This window comes from Capricornis sumatraensis, chromosome 18 (genome assembly GCF_032405125.1).
Source record: "Capricornis sumatraensis isolate serow.1 chromosome 18, serow.2, whole genome shotgun sequence".
NCBI classification, from domain to species: Eukaryota; Metazoa; Chordata; class Mammalia; order Artiodactyla; family Bovidae; genus Capricornis; species Capricornis sumatraensis.
The window spans coordinates 48152713-48173940 of NC_091086.1; the positions used below are offsets into that span (position 1 = coordinate 48152713).

General features: G+C 46.1%; 1 protein-coding gene across 1 annotated transcript in view; it reads right to left on the minus strand.

Annotated features, from left to right (window-relative positions):
* PDZD2 (PDZ domain containing 2) overlaps nucleotides 1-21228 on the minus strand; it is a 263432-nt gene that overhangs the window by 71446 nt on the left and 170758 nt on the right. The window contains exons 3-5 of the mRNA XM_068990526.1: nucleotides 18310-18452; nucleotides 15312-15444; nucleotides 9828-9977 (exon numbers count right to left, since the gene is read on the minus strand). Coding sequence (XP_068846627.1) covers nucleotides 9828-9977; nucleotides 15312-15444; nucleotides 18310-18452 — 426 coding nt within the window. The remainder of the gene's footprint in view (nucleotides 1-9827; nucleotides 9978-15311; nucleotides 15445-18309; nucleotides 18453-21228) is intronic.

The window sequence follows — 21228 nt, forward strand, 5'->3', positions numbered from 1 at the left end:
CCCTGATCAGGGATCAAACTCACGCCCCCTGCATTGGAAGCATGGAGTTTTAACCACTAGACTACTGGGGAAGTCCAATATTTGCTTTTCTATACAGATCACTTGGGCTGTTTACTTCCTTGAGAACTGCAAATTGCTTAGATGAAAATACAGCACAAAGCCAGGTAACAAGTTGGAACAGGCCCCAGAAAATGTGCCATGGGAATAAGCCTAACTCAAACTTCAGCAGTTTTCTGGGTAATGCATCCAGGCCAAGCAATTATTCTTATTTCCACTCCCCCCACCTATTCAGATAATCACTTCATCTCCTTAAGTAGGAAACCAAACCAAACAAAAACCACCCCTGAATTAAAATCTTATTTTCTTAGACCAGCGATCCTTGCAGCCTTGTCTGTCTCATGTTGCTCTGGAGATTCCAAAGACCACAATGAGCTTCACACTGCCTTTTGAACATGGCGTGGCCTAAGCCATCTAAAGTGTTGCTTAAGGGAGATCTAGGTGCACTGAGATCTGCTCCTTAGGGAAGTCTAGGGCTCTGAGGGGAAGGAGAGGGTCTGTTTACAGCTTGGGACAGTGGAGAGAAAAATACACAACTCGGGGGAATTATGGATCAGAAGAGTTCCTGCCTGCTTGGGGCTGGTCATGGGAACAATCCAGCTCCTGCAATAACCACACCAGTCTACATCCCAGGAACTGGTGTCTGCAAAGGCACCAAGAGCCAAGATGCACAGGCCAAGGCTCTGTTCACAAAGGATCCAGTGTGCACTCAGGGATCTGTGCTTCCAAGTCTCCCACAAGCAGCACAACCACCACAGCTTCTTTCTCTGCATCTCAAACTGCAGGAAGGACGGAGGCAGCAGGGAACCTCAAAGCTCCTCTTATCTCAAGGCCAGGCACAGATCGGTACCTGGGCCTCATCCAGGCCCCAGTCAGGAGCTTCTTAGGAGCCCTGCCACGTTGGGGCATGCCTGAAAATTGCTATATGCCCAACAAAGGTGCTGAAGTTCCATATCAGTTTGGCCACCTGATATGAAGAGCCAACTCATTGGAAAAGACCCTGATTCCAGGAAAGACTGAGGGCAGGAGGAGAAGGGGGCAACAGAAGATAAGATGGTTGGATGGCATCACTGACTCAATGGACATGAGTTTGAGCAAACTCTGGGAAATAGTGAAGGACAGGGAAGCCTGGTGTGCTGCAGTCTATGAGGTCATAAAGAGCAGACCCGAGTGAGCAACTGAACAGTAATAATAACAACAAAGGTGTGCGGCCACGCTGGCTGCTTTCTACAAAGGTTTGCTTTTCAAAATCTGGGTAAGCATCAGAATCAGCCGGGAAGCTTCTGAAAACAGACCCTACTCAGATCTGCCAAACAGGCTTTCCACGGTGGGACCTGGGGACAGATCAGCCTAAACTGCACCCTCCCTGTGCATTTTAACATCCACTCAAGCACGGAGATCCCTGAGTACATTTATGCTACACACAGCTCTTCCCTTCCTGGGTTTGTGAAGTGCGTTCACCTTTTCGGGCCTTTCTGCTTTTCCCTCGTTGCTGCCTTGGCTGTAACATGACGTGTCCAGTGGGACAGCTTTGCTCCCAGCGGAGCTCAGAGGTCTTCTCTCTCACCATGAATTTCTAGCCTATAAAACACCAAGTATGGAGCAGCCATCCCCAAGGATCCTGGCGGCTCTGACACTTTACATAACTGGGTACCAGAAGCTGCATCTTTGAGTTCCGTGCTTTCTTCCCTGAGGCCTTTCTGGCTAGTCTTTCCACTGGCATTCCACCACTTTACCCACTCCCTGGGGACAGGCGATCTTTTATGGTGGTTGGTTTGTTTAAAGTTCCCTTTTCTAAATTCTCTTCCTAGCTGCTAGCAGCCTTGCAAGCTTAACCAAACAGAAAATAAGAAATCTACTCAGTTGTTAGGGCTTTCCTGGTGGAACAGCTGGTAGAGAATCTGCCTGCAAAGCGGGAGACATGGGTTCAACCCCTGAGTTGGGAAGATTCCCTGGAGAAGGGAATGGCTACCCACTCCAGCATTCTGGCCTGGAGATTTCTGTGGACTCTATAGTCCATGGGCTTGCAAACAGTCGGACATGACTGAGTGACTTTCACATACACTCTCAGTTGTTAATGAGGTGGTTCCAGAGATATCCTACTTTAAGGAAAGGGACATTGTTCTCCCAATGCTATACTTGGAAAACAATTTCTGTATCACTGATATTTGTATCCCAGATGGAAACTCCCATAAGGGAGAGAGGCAGACACAAACAGTAAATGCCTACTAGGTACCAAGGCTATTTAAAATTCATGGTGTGCTGGGCAGGACGGGCAAGCCAACACAAGGTAACCAAGTCTTATGGTGAGGAGCATGTAGCAGCATTAAGGAAGGAGAGAGGGGAGCAACCATCCACCAGTCTGCCCACCTGTCCAAACACCCATCCGTAATACAAACTGAGTCAACTGTGAATAAACCTGACATGAGCCCTATTCCGTGGATCCTCCACTCATGGGAGAGAATGGTATTAAACGAGCAGTCTCATGCATACATACGTCTTTCCATCTGCGATAAGGGTCATGAAGGAAAATATAGCATGTATTATAGGCATGAAGGACATGTGCATCCAGGAAAACTTCCTGGAGGAGGCGAGTCCTGAAGTTAGATAAGTAGACAGTGGCAGCCTAAGGAGAAGGCGAGAAGGAGACGTTCCTGACCCAGGGGCACACAGAGGACTTCTCTGAGCAGTGGCTGCTACTGCCCTGTGCTCAAGGGACGCGAGACTCAGCACCAGAGCCCACAGCTGACCATCTGGGCAGCCTGTCTAAAAACCCTTCACCTCAAGGCTTTAGCAAAAAACAGTTGCTCCCCTTACAAAAAGCTCAGGGACATGGCTGATTCCTATTGGTGTATGGCAGAAGTCAACACAGTATAGCCATTATCCTTCAATTAAAAATAAATAAATTTTAGAAAAAGGTACCCTCCCCGCAAAAAAAAAAGCTCAAGGAACCCTGAGCCAGTGTCTCTTGTCATTAATAGTTTCACTCTGTGAAGACCTGTATTTTCAGGCAGACCCTGGTTCCTCCCTGCTTTAATACTAATCGCAAGCTTACACACACTGCTCACTGTCCCTTGCATTAGCCTCCAAGTTTGATTCCCCAGAATGGTCTAGCTCAGGCCCCAAACATCAGGCAGCCCCACTTTCTGACTCCAACAGGAGTGGCACTCTCACACACTTCAGTGAGAGCCCTCAGCGCCCAGGGAAACACTCAAGAGCCAATTTATCAATCACTCAATGCAAATAAAACCCAACAGCGCCTCTCCTTTTTCTCCATATATAGATTAATATATTAATTATTATATTTATATATATATAGCCCCCCCTCCTCCCCAAGGATGCTGCTTTTTCCAAAAGACTGTGATTCAGTTTCTCACACCTCCGGGCTAAGCCATCAACAAACAAAGAATTAAACACCCACATCAGACTCACAGAACTGTAAGATCCACTTTGGTTCGTCTTTCCTTTTGAGAGACGAACTCCTTTATTCCTTCTTCAACCTTAATAAACCCAAAGGTTCTCCAAGATTTTCCAAACCGGGGATTCCAAAAATGTTAGAACTGATTCCCATCATGCCAAAGGAAGCCGGATACAGGTCTGCTGATTGATGTGCTAAACAAATCTTCCTAGCAGAGCTCTGACAATTGCAGATTTGGCAGCAACAATCATTACTTCCATTTTCATTTTTGTTTGTTTTTGTTAAAAATATAAAAAGGGTATGACAGGTTCCTAATCACTTAAAAGGAGGTATCACTCATTCCACACACTGTTATGTTAAAACCCTTTTTCTACTCTTCATTTTAAAAATAGCCGCTCTCTCAGAAGGCCAGATACATATTTTTCCTTAAAAATCTTATTTTAAAAAAGATGAACTGGATCAAACTATTATATATAGAAAGGACAAAAAACACATTTCTACTGTAAAGCACAAGAAACTATATTCAATATCCTGTGATAAACCATAATGGAAAAGAATATGAAAAATATATGCATAACTGACTTTTGCTGTAAAGCAGAAATTAATACAACATTGTAAATGAACTATGTGAAAGCGTTAGTCACTCCGTCATGTCCGACTCTTTGCGATCCCATGGACTGTAGCGCTCCAGGTTCCTTTGTGCATGGGATTCCCCAGGCAAGAATACTGGAGTGGGTTGCCATGCCCTCCTCTAGGAATGAGGTATACCTGACTTCGAAAGTTTATAAATTTAAATATTTTCTTACTCCTCTCAAAGAGACTGGGCTTCCCTGGTGGCTCAGAAGGTAAAGAATCTGCCCACAATGTGGGAGACCTGGGTTCGACGCCTGGGATGGGAAGATCCCCTGGGATGGGAAGACCCCCAAAGACACATATAGCAACAAATAATTAGAAAACAGCAGATGCTAAATGGCAGGGGAATGGAGAGTAGCAGGTTTGGGAGTGTGCCAGGGAGGGTTGTACGTGTGCACATGTGTTGTGTTGTGTTGTGTGTGTGTGTGTTGAGGTCTGCCAGGAGCACAGACAGAAGGAAAGGGGCTGGATCTGATGGCTTCACATTAAGCAGTTGTGATTTTTAAGTCAGCGTGACTGAGACACCTTGAAGGACTTTAAAGCGAGTGACATGGTCAGCCCCTCATTTAAAAATTGCCATTGTCAGGCAGAAGACAAAGTGGAGAAGGCAGACTTGAGAACGAACGACCGACTGGGTGGATCAGGACCACAGTTAGTACCGGGGAGGGGACTAAACTTGGCTATCTCTGAGATCAACCTGGCGGTTTTTAAGATCAGATGTGGTGGAGGGAGGGGAGGGAGAACCCCCTCAATGAAGTCAGACCCCACTGAGATGGTGACAAGTATGCAAATGACTGTGGGATTTCACTGTCCCATCCCAGTTCTCTTTTTGCTGCCTTTACTCCTCACACTTGATACTCGCCATATGGCTCTATTCTAAGCATGCATATGGCTCTATTCTAAGCATGGCTAGAGCGTTTTGAAGGGAAAATCTCATGGCTGTTTATTGCAGCCATGAAAAATAGATCACACGGGTGCTCAGGGCAGACCCTGAGCGTTTGTATTACATCTGCTCCGTTTAAGTGCTTGGGGCATCCATGACTTAGAGGTGCAGGAAGATTCAAAGTCAGAGTCGAACTTGGCAGCAGGTTTCATCATTATCATCAGGGAAGTAAAAGGCTTTGTGACTTAGTTGATTAAAACAGTACCAAGTTTCTTTCATCTAAGTGGTTCACCTGGTGTTTAAAGATCATAAAACAAAGAGTCTTGGATTATAAACATAAAACTAAAAAATAATTATTTCCTCCCCCTTCCCCGCCCCTCAGGAGCTCAGCACCTTGAGAAGGCCCAGCAGGAGATTCTGGGCAGACTGTGAAGTTGGGAAAATGTCATGTGCTTGCTTCCTGGCCCTGCAGGAGGCTGTCTCATACCCAGGTCATCTGGCTTGAAACCAGAGCTCAAGGGAGTGGCTGACAGATGGTGGGCGTTCAGGCAAGGATGACAAGCCAGGGAAGAAGGCTGGTGTCGCTTCTCTGTGATGTTTTGTGAGGGTGTGGATGGAAGGTGAGGTGAGGTGAGGGTTGTCTGGAGCACAGAGAAGGCAGAACTCACAGTCAAGGAAGGTCAGTGCCGGTTTCTCCACCGACGATGAGGGGTTTGAGATTTGCGTGTGCGAGTTGGAGGTGACATGATGGAGAAAGCTGCATCCAGAAGTACAGCTCTGAAATACGTGTACTTGTGGGGGACTACTTCTCAGTCATCTGTTTCTTCTTAAAAGCAACCTAAAGTTTCCCAAATAAAGTGTGTTAAGAGAGAACACACTGAAAGTCCTTTGGCAAAACTGCAGTAACAAGCATACACAACAAATATATACAACAAGATGTGATTAATTTGTAAACTTTTAAGATAATGTTATTGGCAATGACAGGCCCCAGGCACTGCTAGAAATGTAAACTAGCATAACCTCTCTGGAGAAAACTTTTAACTACGCGATTCTGCTGCTACAAGCCATTGCAGCAAGTAAGAAAACGAGAAATGTGCAGAGGGCTACATGGACAATCATGTTCCATGAAGAATTCTTTTATGATTTTAAAAATAAAATACACATGTGATAGATGTAAATGGAATTTTTGGTAGAAAATTAGTAAAATAAATTATGGCATATCCATTTTATAAAATATTAGCCATTATAAATCATGTTTTAGGGGAGATGTTTATGATTATATCATTAAGACCATAGCAAGCTTCATAAGTTGTTAATATAACGTCAATTAAAAATATATATGTGCTTAAGAAAAAAATCAACTTGAAAAGCATAGCAAAATGTTAAATCCTACAATCTTTCACTAGTACGATTGCGGGTGATTTGTATTTTATTTGTGAGGTTTTCTTGGGGATGGGGGGACCAAAAACCACTTATATAGCAGAAACATTACACTTGAAATTAGAACAACTCATTTAACTCATAATTTAAATTATCAGTTATATTTACACATATATATTACATAAATTGTTATTTAGTTGCTAAGTTGTGACTCTTTTTAACCCTGTGGACTGTAGCCCACCAGGCTCCTCTGTCCATAGGATTATTTCAGCAAGAATACTGGAGTGGGTTGCCATTTCCATCTCCAGGGGATCTTCCTGACCCAGAGATCGAACCTGCATCTCTTGCTTGGCAGGCAGATTCTTTACTACTGAGCCACCAGGGAAGTCTATATTACATAAATACATTTATAAAAAGCATTATAATTTATAAAACTACAATAAGTCTAAGTTATAATTTAAATAAACGTATATAACATGTAATACATTTAATATATGTCATGGCTAATGTTTAGAGCAGTATTTAGTGTAAAAAATTTTTAGACAAATAATTTCTTGGATTTTTCGGCAAGAGATTATGAATTATGAAATTTTAAAACGTGATTATAACCTCTCCGCAGACTACTGGGCCACATACTTGCCCTGGCCCTTATCAGAGGAGGTGTGGGTGTGCAGCAGACTTTTCCTCTCTTTACATCCTGAGCTTACTCGACTCTCCACTGAGAGCTGGCTGAGTTGAGCAGGGCGGTGGGATCGAGCCCTCCAGACTGTGGGCACGTGAGGGGAAAAACCGTGGGCTGGAGAGCCATGTCTGGTTAGAAAGGTGGGACTGCAGAGTCAGGCTGGAGTTGAACAGTTTACTGGCTGGACTGCCACACACTCAGTACCCCTTCTGTGTGGAGGGTGACTGCTGTGCCAACAGGGAATGGACAGTGCTGGGGGCGTGGGGAGGAGGTCACAAGGAGGATGGGCAGGCTCAGAAAGATCTTGGCCTTGAAGGGTGGGTAGACAATAGCGGGAGAAGAGACACAAGATATTCAGACAGTTCCAGGCTTATCCAGAGAGCCATCTGTCTCTGTAAGTCACCCCTGTAGGGGCTGAAATGTTGATATCAGCCCTTTGAGGCTGCTAGGATATGGTCAGCTATGAACCAGGGGCATAACCATAATGTCTGTGGTGGATAAACCTAGTTAGATTTTGTTGTCATTTTTTCATTAGTTTTAAATGAATGCTTGTCCTGTTGTTTGTTTTTAAATGTATTAAGTTATTTATAACCCAGCACCAGATGTACTGGCTAAATTCTAGGGATTCACTGGGAACCCAAACCAGACATCATGTTCCCACATTGCATGGAGTTCACAGTTAGATGGGAGAAACAGATTTTAATCAAATAAGCACAAATCTAAATGTGACAAGTAGTTCACGGGAAAGCCACATGGTCCTGGTGTGAGAGCTAAGAGATTTAATATAGATAGGATATATTCTGGAGGGTTTCCCAGGTGGTGCAGTGGTAAAGAAATCTACCTGCCAATGCATGAGATGTAAGAGATATGGGTTTGATCCCTGGGTCAGGGAGAAGAGAAGGAAATGGCAGCCCACTCCAGTATTCTTCCTTGGAGAATCCCAGGGACAGAGGAGCCTGGCGGGCTACAGTCCACGGGGTCACAAAGAGTTGGACATGATTGAGCAACTCACTCTCTCTCACACACACACACATACACACACACCCCTTCTTCAAGATGTTTTCCTTTGTTTACTGGAAAGTTGTCTTAAAGTACTGATTTTGTTAGAACAAAATTTACTGCCATCTTCCGGAAAACTGTCCTCATAAACACAAAAGCCTGTGATATTTATGATGTAGGTGGCGTTCCTTTCGATGTGGTACCTTTGTGCAGTCCACAATCTGCACAACCAGCGTTTAGTGGCCCTGGAACTCTAGTGATAAAAAAGAAAAGGAAAAAGTAACTTTTTCTTTCTTAAATTATCATATTATAAATAGTTGTATAGATGTGAGAGTTGAACCATAAAAGAGGCTGAGTGCTCAAGAACTGATGCTTTCAAACTGTGGTGCTGGGGAAGACTCTTGAGAGTCCCTTGGACTGCAAGGAGATCCAACCAGTCAATCCTAACGAAAATCAATTCTGAATATTGATTGGAAAGACTGATAATAAACTGAAGCTCCAATACTTTGGCCACCTGATGTGAAGAGCCAACTCCCTGGAAAAGACTCTGATGCCGGGAAAGACAAGAGTCAGGAGAAGAAGGGGACAACCGAGGATGAGATGGTTGAATGGCATCACTGACTCAACGGACATGAAGTGAAGTGAAAGTTGCTCAGTTGTGTCCAACCCTTGGTGACTGTATAGTCCATGGAATTCCCTAGGCCAGAATACTAAAATACTGGAGTGGGTGGCCATTCCCTTCTCCAGGGGATTTTCCCAACCCAGGGATCAAACCCAGGTCTCCTGCACTGCAAGCAGACTATCAGCTGAGCCACCAGGGAAGCCCAAAGGACATGCGGCTGAGCAAACTCCGGGAGATGGCGAAGGACAGGGAAACCTCATGTTCTTTAGTCCATGGGGTTGCAAAGAGTCAGACACAACTGAGTTACTAAGCAACAACAACAATTATATAAATGAGAGAAGAGATACATTTTGTGTTGCTGTCTTCTAAGGCTTAATTACAGACAAGACTAACTTCCCAACGCTTACCATGCTGCCTAGGCTCAGTTCTACTGGGAAGGAGTAAGAGATCCAAATGGCAGAAAGGAGGGACCCTCCCCGGGCCTGGATGGATGGGGAACAACTAAGAAGGTTTTCTATTAAATATGAGCTATCTGTAAGATGTGGGGAACAAAGAGGAGACCACGGAGCTGCGCTGCAACCACAGTTAACCACAGCCCTCCTGCCTCTGCCAGACCACATGGCGGGGGCGGGGGCAGCACACGAGGGCATGAAGGGCCACAGGCTGTGTGAGGAAGAGCCATGAGCCAAGCGCAAAGCCCTCATTTCATTAAAACTGGGAGATACATCCATGCAAGTTTGCCTGAATGGGTTCTGTGTTGCTTTAACATTCCACTTGCAGCCAGACATCGCTCCGTCTAAGCTCAACTTCACAAGCAATAATTTTCAAACACTGTATCAAGAAATAACAATAAAATCCTTGGTATATTATTAGACACCCGAAAGTTGATACATGCACTGAACTCAGTACCAATTGCTCTCTTATTTCCAGGGGTATGGCGCCGATTTTTTTTTCTTAAACGAAAAGTATTACCTTCATAGATTTTTCTGGATGATTCTAACAAGAAAAAAATAAAAAGATGCACTGTGGTTCTCTCCCATCCTGGTCTGGACCATAATGTCTATCTCAAGCTTTTATCTCTGGCCCTGGTACCCATGTCTTCTGCAGAACATCATCCCAGCAGAGCATCCTGGCAGAGCGCAGGCGCACTTACTGCTCTCTGGACGGAAGATGAGCCAGTGCCTTCGTCCTCGTCTGGCTCCTGGTCTTCGTTGTCAGTCCAAGAGGAAACGTCCTCTGTGGAGCTGGTCAGGTCAGGCAGACTCTTAGACGTCAGCCTCAGGAGGTCCTCGGCAGAGTTCTCCTGCGGGGAAACAATGAGAGGCCCGTGAATTACTCTGTGATATCAAGGTCAAGGAAACAGAGCAGAGTCAACAGTGGGTGGCCACGTGTTCCCAGTCCAAGGACTACATGGAGTATATGTTCGCATTTCCAGGTGTGCGAGGTGAATGTACGTGTCAGGGGTACAGAGCCAATTTAAACCTTGAGGTTTTTTTTCCCCTTGATGAATCAGTGTTTCTTAGGTGAATGTTTCTATGAGTAATCTAAGCTCCCTGAACTTAGGATCCTTTGATTCCCCCCCCACCCCACCCCCCATTGCCGTATTACTTTCAGGATGTAGTTTAAACTCCCTCATTGGCAGGTCACCGTCAGAGATTTGGCCTCTGTCCAGCTCTCCAAACTCATCTGCCTCCATTCTCCCCTCTAAGCCTCCTTTCCATTCAAGGCACCCTGACTTTCAAACATGCCAGGCTCTCTCCAGCCATGCTTCCTCTTTCACCAGCAGCTCCCCTGCCTAGACCACTCTTCTTCCCAAGGCTAAGACCTCTTTGGGCAAAGCTTGAGCATCCTCCCTTGCCTTCCTGGAGTCCCACATTTCCCCTCTCCTCTACCATTTACTGCCTCACTTTGGGTATGTAACTTATTCATCTATCTCCCTTTTTGTCTGAGAGTTCCCCAAATCATGTCTACTCAGCGCTGTGTTGCCAGGTCGAGCTCAGAGCTCGAACATCCACTATATTCTCCTCTCGCTCACTGCTCATCTCACAAGCCCCTGTTGGTTAGAAAGATTAGATCATTTACTGAATCGCAACGAGAGTGGAGACTGATAATGTCTGCCATGAAAGCAGTCCTTGAACAACTTTTAAAGGACAACAGAAATACATGGAATCACATTCTATTAAGATTAGACTCCAAAGGGGGGTTCATCAACACAGCCCTTCCTTCCTAGACACAGATAAAGTCAGAATGGGTGTGCGGTGCAGGCGAGATCCATGAGGCCACGTGACAATCCCAAGGACAAATGAGGCATGCACGGGAGCTGAGAGCTCTCCTGGGGAAGGACATGGCACGCGAGGCCAGGGGCCATGGCTGCAGGGCTGATCTGAGGCCAGAATGAAACAGCAATGTGCCCTCTCCTCTTGCTGCCACACCAGCAATTTCTACCAGGAAGGAAACATGTGGAAAGTTTTGATCATCATATTCCTTGGGGGATGACAGAAGATAGAACAACAAAGAATACCCAGCTTATATAAGGGACACTACAAACTACCAGTGAGTTGGCCCCTGGTGACAGTGACGTTTGTCCCTAGTTTGATGCGGATTCCACTCCTTCAGGGTACCTGAACCTTATTCATCTTAGATCAGTAATTTGTGACTACCATACTTTCAGACCTTGCCCAAGGAAAGGAAAAAGAGTTATTTGTGAGAAAGTGAGCTGAATCCTCTTCTGTGATGTCAATTCTGCTCAACTACTAATAGCAGGAAGCTTAAAAGAGTGAAAGTTCCAACTATTGAGTAAATTTCACAACAGCCACAAGATAGAATAGGCACTGTCATTAAAAATGCTGATCTAGAAATACATTTCCTGATGTGGAAAGCGCTCTTTTAGTGGGTTACTTAGTGAAAAAGCAGGTTAAAAATAATATGTAAGAACCGTATTAATAACAGACGTAACAATAATCTGGATACAATATGAAAACCATAAAGACACATTTTTGCAACTGCTCACTGTGACCAACTACATTGTTTAGAGATCTTTATTGTTCATTTAATCTTCCTAACATCCCATGAAGCAGTTATTGATTCTCACTGCACAAGTGAGATTTTGAAAGAAGCACCAACTTGCTCAAGACACACAGTTTTTAAAGGGCTGTGCTGGCCCCTGAATCCTGGTAGGACTGCCTCCAGGTACACCCTGTCTCCTTGTGTTTGATTCCATTTGAAAGGAAACATGTTCTGTCTGGAAGGAAACACCGGTTAGTGGATGGTACCATTGGCGATATTAGACATTTTATCATGTTTTTCTTCTCTATACATTTTTTCTGGGTTTTCTACATTAGATACAATGAATACATATTTGTTGTTAATAAAACCCAAGAGTGAAACAAAAAAGAGACAGTGCACAAGAGAAATTCGTGTTGCTATGCATGTACTTCCAGGAATGTCAAGATGAACTAGGACATTCTGAGTTTATTCATTCAACAAAAACTTTCTAAGCTCCTCTCTTATACGCAAATGACATACTGTGCATAAACACGAGACATCCTTTCCAGAAGACAGTAACTGTTATATTTCTAAAACAATGCCTGTTAAGTTTTGTGACAAGGTGATGCTTATCGGCATAAGCATATAATTTAGATTTTTTAAATTATTCCTTATATGTGACAAGTCAAAAGTTTTTTATTCTTTTCTCTCTGAATATAAAGGCAGAACTGAAGTCTATAGATGACTTGTTTTTTGGGATAAAGAAGAGGAACAGAAGTCAAGCAGCGCCTAACGGTCAGGTGCTTTTTCTCCATGGATGAGCACCTTGGATGGAGCAGAGTAAGTTCAGGAGCAAACAGCTGGCAGCTGTGCAGCAGCGTATATTGCTTAGTTGTAGGTGAAGCAAATGGGGAGGAGGAGAAAGCTCTGAGGACTGGTCAGCCTTAGGGCCGTAGCTCTGGATAGATGGCCAAGAACCAACAGACTGAAAACCAGAATGGACTCCTGTTCCTCAGCTCCGGACGCTGCTCAGCTCTACAAAAGCCTCAGCAAGCATCCCAAAGTGTCACAGCCTCTGGTAGGAACATATGACCTTGTTCTAACACCACGGGCTCTGGATTCCTTTATATCTTATGCAACTAAGGGGCAGCATGAAACTCTGACGGCCAGCGGACCCAGGATGAGAGCTGCTTCTGCCACCCACCGCCTGTATGATCTCTGGACAGATTACCTTATCGCTTAGATTCTAATCTCATCTGAATAAAAAGAACTAATAGCTCTCTCATGGGATTCACTTTAAGAATTAAATGAGATAGTAGGTATAAAGCACCTGGCACCCAGTGGTACCAAGTACATGTTAGTGTCTTTCTTCCTTTAAGTTGATGAGTGATGTCTGTTTTCAAAAATCTCACATGTGCCCCTTAATTACCAGTTTTACCCATGAGGGGTCGTTTTTTGTTTTTGTATTTTGTGTCGTTTATGTATAATGACTGGCATAGAAGAGATTTCTTTCCCACTTTCCAAACTAGCAGGAGAAAGAAGTCAGTCCAGAAATAAAGGTTTGGTGCACATGCTTTAATGCCTGTGCAGAGACCTCTGCATGGTTAAGCTGCAAGCTTGGGGAGGTGGGGTGTGTGTGTGTAAGAACCAATAATGCTTTTCAAATTCCCACCACATCTGGTCAAATGAGGAATTTGTTTCAGCCTTTCCCTCCTTGTGGGATCCCCCAGGCTGACCGAGAGCATCCCTGGCTTTGCTCCTGCCCCATCCCTAGGGAGAGGATGCCCACGGCATCTCTGGGAGGTGAAGATGGGGTGTATGAATGGAGGTCTCAATTCCTGCCTCCAGGGCTTCAGCATCAGCTCTTCCTGCCAAGTCTTTGCCAAGCTCAGAATTCTAGTTGGAAGCAGGATTGGGAGTACATTGTATAAAGGAGAAAGTGAAAGTTGCTCAGTCGTGTCTGACTCTTTGCGACTCCATGGACTATATAGTTCATGGAATTCTCCAGGCTAGAATACTGGAGGGGGTAGCTGTTCCCTTCTCCAGGGGATCTTCCTAACCCAGGAATCAAACCCAGGTCTCCTGCGTTGCAGGTGGATTCTTTACCAGTTGAGCCACCAGCGAAGCATAAAGGGGGAAAGTAGATTTTTCAGATGACTCAAAATACTCACCTATTTATTAAACCCAGGAGGTGCTAGTGGTAAGGAACCTGCCTGCCAACGCAGGAGACACAAGAGACACAGTTGGAAAGATCCCCTGGAGGAGCAAACGGCAACCCACTTCAGTATTCTTGCCTGAGAAATCTCATGGACAGGGGAGCCTGGCAGGCTACAGTCCGTGGGGTCGCAGAGTCAGACATGATTGAGCACACAAAATCTAAGAAGGAAAATAAATAAAAACCTGTGCATGCAGGGTTCAAACGTGACATCAAGGATAGTTGGGGGAAATCAGCCATCCTGGTGAGAGCTATTGCCGGGAAGGGTTAAGGATGGAGTGGCTCACACCAGTGCTCCCCTGAATTGGATCCAGGATGAACTGGAATGAAGCCCCGTGGCTCTGCTGCACTAGCCCCCAAGTCCTGAGGGCTCTCCCCTGGGCTCATGGATGTCACTCTCTCATCAGACAGTGGAGCAGAACCCAGACAGCCCTGCTCCTCCCCTTGGCCCGCAGCCGCAGTAACCCACAGCCTCTCTGCGGTGCTTTAAGGCTGGTGAGACCTGGGGAGAGAGCAGATGGGGGCCCCAGACCTCAGCATTAGTTTCACGTGCTCTGATGGGTGGGGGGTGACAGGAGCCCCAGCCTGAGGCCTCATGAAGAAGAGGTGGCATCCAGACAGAGGGCATGGCCAGACTTGGCGCCATAGCAAGAGTCAGGGTCCCTGCACTCTCAGCTGCATCAAGGTCCCCTTGAAAGCTCTGTCTCGCTGGGTCATTTGTAAAACTGAGGAGGGTGGGAGGAGACGTAGCTGGAAGCAAGGTTCACAAGGCTTCCTCCAGCACGGATGCTCTGTGCTGCCAGGGGTCAGAGCCCGGGCCTGCAGCCTGCCCATGCTGCCCCAACCTCCTTCCTGCAGGTCCTGGAAGATGCGCATCTCCAGAGGCACGGCACCTCCCTCCCGCCCCTGCTTCCACATCTCCTCCTCGGTTTCCCCTTGGGCCAGTTGCTACTCTCTCTATCCTGTCTTTTCTCCCATTCATCCCTTTCCCTTAGCCCTTCTGTTGCTTTTTAATCCCCTAGATAAACCTATCGTGAAAGTCGCTCAGTCGTGTCCAACTCTTTGCATCCTAGTCCATGGAATTCTCCAGGCCAGAGTGCTCGAGTGGGTAGCTGTTCCCTTCTCCAGGGGATCTTCCCAACCCAGGGATCGAACCCAGGTCTCCTGCATTGCAGGTCGATTCTTTACCAGCTGAACTACCAGAGAAGCCCAGATATACCTATAAAGACTCTTAAAGGATGGCAAGATGATTAAAAGCCCTTAAGCTCAGGGTCCCTTGTGGGCTTGCACTGCAGAATCATGGCTATTTGCCTGGCCCAAGCAAAGGCGAGTACGCATGTGTTAGGGGGCGGGGGTGAGGGGGTTCACGGGGAGGGCTCCCAACCAAATCTACCACTGCCATTCAAAATATTTTAAAAAACAAACAAATCCACCTACCTTGCTGGCCACCACCAGCTGAACCACACCAGTGGCTGAGCGAAGAATGGCCACAGCTTCCTCGTGGGACAGCCCGACTAGTAAGTGACCATTGATTACCAGCAGCTCATCTCCTAAGGACAGTCTGCCATCCCTGAGGAAATGGAGACGGGAAAAAAAAAAAAAATCCCTCGTCAAGATGTTCTAGGCTCGAGAAGGGCCATCTTCCTGGAGCTGGGGAGGGTTGTCAGAAGGGGACAATCCAAAATGGGCTACAGAGGAGTACGGAAGATGGGGATGGCTGGGGTGGGACTGTTTATCCTTCCGTCAGGGTCTAGATGCCCAGTGAGCAGAGCTAGGAGCTTCACGATTTCAGATGGTCCCTTAGTTACAGGCACGATCATAAGTTACCACCATATCCTACATCAGTGTCAGTGAACCTCCCATCCAGGTGGAGACATGATGGAGAGGAACTGAGACCCCAAGGCTTTAGGATACTTAAGTCTTTCTTTTCTCAGCCCTACCTGCCATCCTGCCCTTGTGACTGAGTCATCAGCTGAGTCTCTGAGCTGAGCCCCAGAAGAACGAAGGTATCCGAAGCTCACCGGGAATCCTTCCCTAACACACGCCCCTCTCTCCCCCCAGGTGATACACTGTTGTCCGGATTTCCTCTGTGGCACCTGAGACCCTGCACCTCATGTGTCTGTAACCCCCCCACCCAAGAGTCACAGGGCCTTGAGGGTCAAGTCTCAAACTGCCTCCTTCCTCCTTGTGTCTCTGCCGCCAAGCTCCATAAGCAGACGGATGAACAGAAAAATGAACAAAGAAACTGCCCAAGTTACTGCTATTGCAGGGAACAGACCTGGTGTACATCACAGGCATGCAAGAGTGTTCTCTTTGTTTCCTTTAAATTAAGGGAAGGACTTGGAGCTTCCTTCCTACTGGGCTGGAAGGAGGTCCAGACACCACGGGGTCTGCCTGCCATAGGGGGTCAACAGTTCTCTGGGTGCCAACTGAGCCTCCAATGGACTGGTCTCCCATGATCCCAAAGCAGCCAGAGGCTCTTCATCCCCACTGCTAAATATGAGATGGGAAATTGGGTGAAGTTGAGAGTCCCAGAGCCCAGGTCCCACCATCCCCTCTGAAGGCTTTGCATCAACACCCAGGATTCAAGGGTGGCACTCACGCTTGTCTCTCACACAGATTCACCCCAGTGTTTTTCTCTCCAGTCTATAGACTCTCTCCTCCTTGCTTTCTGTCACTGAATTATCAACTTCCCTCTCCTCCTCTCCCTCATCATTTTCTCTCTCTGTCTTCTAGGGCATGTATCATTATCTTTTCTATGAATTTAGGCTTTAACAGAAGACAGGAGGCATGAGAGATTGCTGACAATCTCTGCTTTCTGTCCTACAAAAATCCCTAAAGCAGAGAAATGCTAAGAATCCCAGTAGATGCTTGGGATGGAAAGAGAAGAGAAAGAGGGAAACCATGGTGAATAAGCACACCGGAACCTCAAGGAGGCATGAGGGCAAGCTCTTTGAAGGAGAGGCATTCAGGAATACTGGGGAACACAGTGGCTGAACCAGTGTCCTTGGGTTTACTTATCCACACCACCATCAAGCCATCCACGTCTCTGTTCCTCTTATTTTCCTCTGTGATCCCATCTTTCTCCGCTCCAGTTATTAACTAGAATGCCCCACACGTGAACCAAACACCCAGACACATACACACATACAGGCTAGGGGTGTAAGAAAATGGTGAGACCCATTAAAAAATGGCTCACTTGAAAAATAGATAAGAACAGTTCTACTTAAGCTCAGCTCTGGGCACAGGAATTTCCTAATTGCCAACTTTCCAAAGACCTAGGAGTAATGGGGATTATGGCTATCTGATGAGAATTCTTTAAAGCATCTATCCTTTGGGAAGTGTGAGGATGCTCGTATGGATATGAACTACCTAAGGTCTTAAACCTTCAGTAATTACCGCCACCCAGATAAGTGACACCTGCAGTTAAACTCTTCTCTACTCAGGCTAACAGGATCATACTTTCTAGTTATGGGACCGATGAGCACTGAACACCTTGATAATCTGTGCACTGGTCCTCTCCTTGGTATTCTATTCTTCAGACCAAATACTTCAAGCTCCTTCAACTTCGCCTAATAAGATATGTTTTTGAGAGCCCCCAAGGTCTTGGGCAGGGCATTATTGCTCTGGTTTGCCATTTCCCTCTTAGCATCAGGGTACCTGGGCTGAATACTAATTCCAGACTGGAATCACCTCCCTCATTAGTGAAATTCCACCTTTACCCACTTATTCTATACGGATGGGCATCCAACACCCTATGGTGCTTTGCAAATAGTAGATGCCCTATGTATACAGGAGCACACCTTCCATCTGGGGACGGCTACCTCCCTCTGACTCAATATGGACTTCTTCTTTGACGTGCTCTGCCTAAGCACCACCCATCTCCCTACTTCAGATGACTGTTTAGGTTAAAAGAGTAGCTTTGGAGTGTGAATGGTTTTCAGGTCACAAGGAGAACACTCACATTTATTTTTCTCCCTCCACATCTGCACGACCAAGACACATGTGTTTACACGTGTATCAGATCTTGACAGCCATGACGTGGCAGGTGAACTGTGGTCATGTTTGAACCCCATCACTTCTCCGAGTCGTCAGCCACAGTGACTATGTGAAGGGTGCGGTGTTCCACCACGTGGTGCGCTCTGGATAAGGAACCACGTGTCACCGGCATCCCCAGACTCAGGATAACATCCACTTGACACTCAAACTGGACTAGAAAGGAATCTAATCCCTCCTTCGTGCAGTGGCCCCACCCAGTAGCCACTTCCTGTGCTCAGAAGGGTGTTTAATTAGAACCGCTTGTGCCTGATCTCCTGCCATGCTCCAGCACCTTCCTTGTAAGCTGTAATCACCAGGCCTTTGACTATCCCCCCAGCACCCAGGGGCAGGGGAGGGGAGGACCAGAAGCAGAGAAAGGGGAGAGTTGTCCAGTCACCTGTGAGCGGCACCGCCTTCCTTCACTTGGGTGACAACGATAGCGTGAGGTGAGCGCTTTGATCCTCGGCCTCCACTAACCTGAATTCCCAGCCCATCCGATTCTTTAAGCAGCTCCATCTTCCATATCCGGCCAACTTCCTCCTTGGAAGAAAAAGTGAGTACACTGTGAAGCATCTGGACAGACACGCACCATTGTCACAGGAGGGGCAGCTGGAGGTCTGGCCGAGTCCCATCACTTGTTGACAGACACTGCAGAGGACCACCGGTGGGAAAACTCTACGGGTTGGACCAAAGTCTCGAGCAGTCAGCGCTGCCCGATCCAGTGCTCTATGATGGCAGGAGTGTTCTGTGTCTGCATCATCTAACGGAGAGCCGCCAGCCACAGGTGGCTGTCAAATGCCTGAAATGAGGCTGCTGGCAACGGAGACACTGAATGTTTCATTTCAATTAAATTGAATGAGCCACCTGGGGCCAGTGGAGATGACTTTGGACAGCACGGCCAAGGTGATGTGTGAATTCCCTGACCAGGATCCTGTTAAGTACAGCTCTTCCGCCTGAAACCCAGATACCACTGTGTGAGTTAACACTGGCTATATCTGGGTTCCGTTTATTTACGACACCTACTAATTAATAAAGGGAGATGAAAGGAAGACAGAGCCAGGAGCCATCAACTAGTGCGAGCCAAGCTCTATCACTTAGTATTTATGAAAATCAATTGAGGCCTCAAAACCTCAGTTTCCCTGCCTTTAAAGTGGGGATGATTATTAAAAGTTCCAAGTCTGGTGTTAGGATTAAATGAGACAGGAAGCAGGCAGCAATGCTCCTGACATCTAGTAGATACATAATAAATGTTAATCGGTAACCATATGTGACTCACACACGCATAAATGTTAAAAACATCATATTGAATTGAATCTTAAAACTTCCTGACAACATGTGAATGAGATCTTGGAGAAATCAAAATAGGAAATTCCTTGGTGAATTTGTTATCAACTTCTACACACATTAGTCAATACGCTCTTTAAAAACATTAAAAAATGCTACAATGATAAAAATCTATCCTTTTTATTTTACTTATTTTTTGGCTGTGTGGGGTCTTAGTTCCCCAACCAGGGACTGAACCCACACCCCCAGCATTGGATGCATGGAGTCTTAACCACTGGACTGCCAGAAATTTCCCAAAATCAATCATTTTTTAAAACTAACAGAGGTCCGTAGGGCTTCCCTGGTGGCTCAGTGGTAAAGAATCTGCCTGCCATGCAGGAGACTTGCAGGAGATGTGGGTTCGATCCCTGGGTCAGGAATATCCCCTGGAGAAGGAAATGGCAACCCACTCCAGTATTCTTGCCTGGAGAATCCCACGGACAGAGAAGCCTGGCGGGCTACAGCCTATGGGGTCACAAAAGTGTTGGACGTGACTGAATGACTAGACAACAAAAAAAAGGTCTCTAAGTCCTCTTAACTGCTTTGGTTCATTCTCCTTTTGACTCTGTATTCCATTCCACAGACACAAACGTACATCCACTGCAAAACACTGGAGTTTCCTCAGACACTTGGCTATTCAGAGAAATGAAAGCAAAAGCTTTCAAAGTGGTTTATCTGGGAGTTTGACTTTAGGCTCATCCCAAAGTCCTTTTTAGCTCTAGGTATACAGGTAGGGGTCCCAATGCATTCCTCAATTTATAAAGTAAAAACCATCTGCTTTCTCCATTCACCACGAAAGTCCAATGTAACTGCTAAGGCCCAATACAAACCCATCATCTCCCTCAAAATAGGCAACCTGCCCACTCAAGCTGTTTGCAAAAGAGAAAAAATGTGAGGCATTTAGAAAATCTGAAGTGCATACTGTCAGAAACTAAAATGAAGCTTTATGCAACAGTAAAAAAAAAAAAACAGATGTGGAATGGTCACTGATGTGCAGCAACAGGAATGTCTAGGGAAAATTATGAGCAAACAGAGACTTGTTGGGTCCTATTCTTTTCCAAGCCCAGGGCTGCTCATGGGGTCCCCACAATTCCAGCAACACGCAGTGATGCCAGCTGTCTCCTCCATCCACTGACCACAGGCCCATGAAGCCTGTCTGGCCAAATGTAACTTCAGAAGTCACTGGCTTACCACAGTAGTTCATGAACTTGTCAACAAGCCCTACATCATCCCATCGTCTCACTCTGGACTCCCTGGGTTTTGGTTTGTTGCCTCTGACCTCTGGAACACCTTTTCTTCCCATTCAGGAACAGCCTTCCTGCCTTCAGAGTCTCTTATAGCTTCACTGCTTCCAAGAAGCCATCCTTCAGAATTGCCACGAGACAGCAACTTTCAGTATGTGCGACTGTATGCCAGGTGGAGAACCAAAGAGAACACATGCAGGGCTGTGCTGATTAGCTGTTGTTTTGGTGAGCTGAGCATCCTGCATTCACGCACAGGCCAGTGCTGTGGCTGCCTCCCTGGGCCTCACAGAGCAGGTAGGAAATAAGCACAGGTGGTGGCCTGACTTTTTTTTTTCCCCTTTGGAAGATATCCCATGGCTCCTGGTGTCCTGAAGATGTGGGGTAGTGTTCCTCTCTCCCCCAGTACAGAAAAGCTGTGGAACTCTTTCTCAAGAACAACAGGGACCATTATTAGAGCCCAGATACAAGAAAATCCCTTTAGTTTTAGCCCAGATTAGTAGAAACCTATCCATCCCTATGACTAATTGCACCATCATGTTCTCCCATCCTACTCTCCTTTGGCTAAACAGAAATGTTAGGTATGGTTCACAGAGGACGTGGCAATACTAGATACAGTTCTAATTCTTAAATGCTTTTAGAAATAGGACTTGTGACAAGAAACATGCAGAACTGTGATCAGGGGGAAAGGATGGCCTAAATGTTTACCCTGACAGAGGAGTTAAAGACAGTGTTCATGGAGAACACCCACA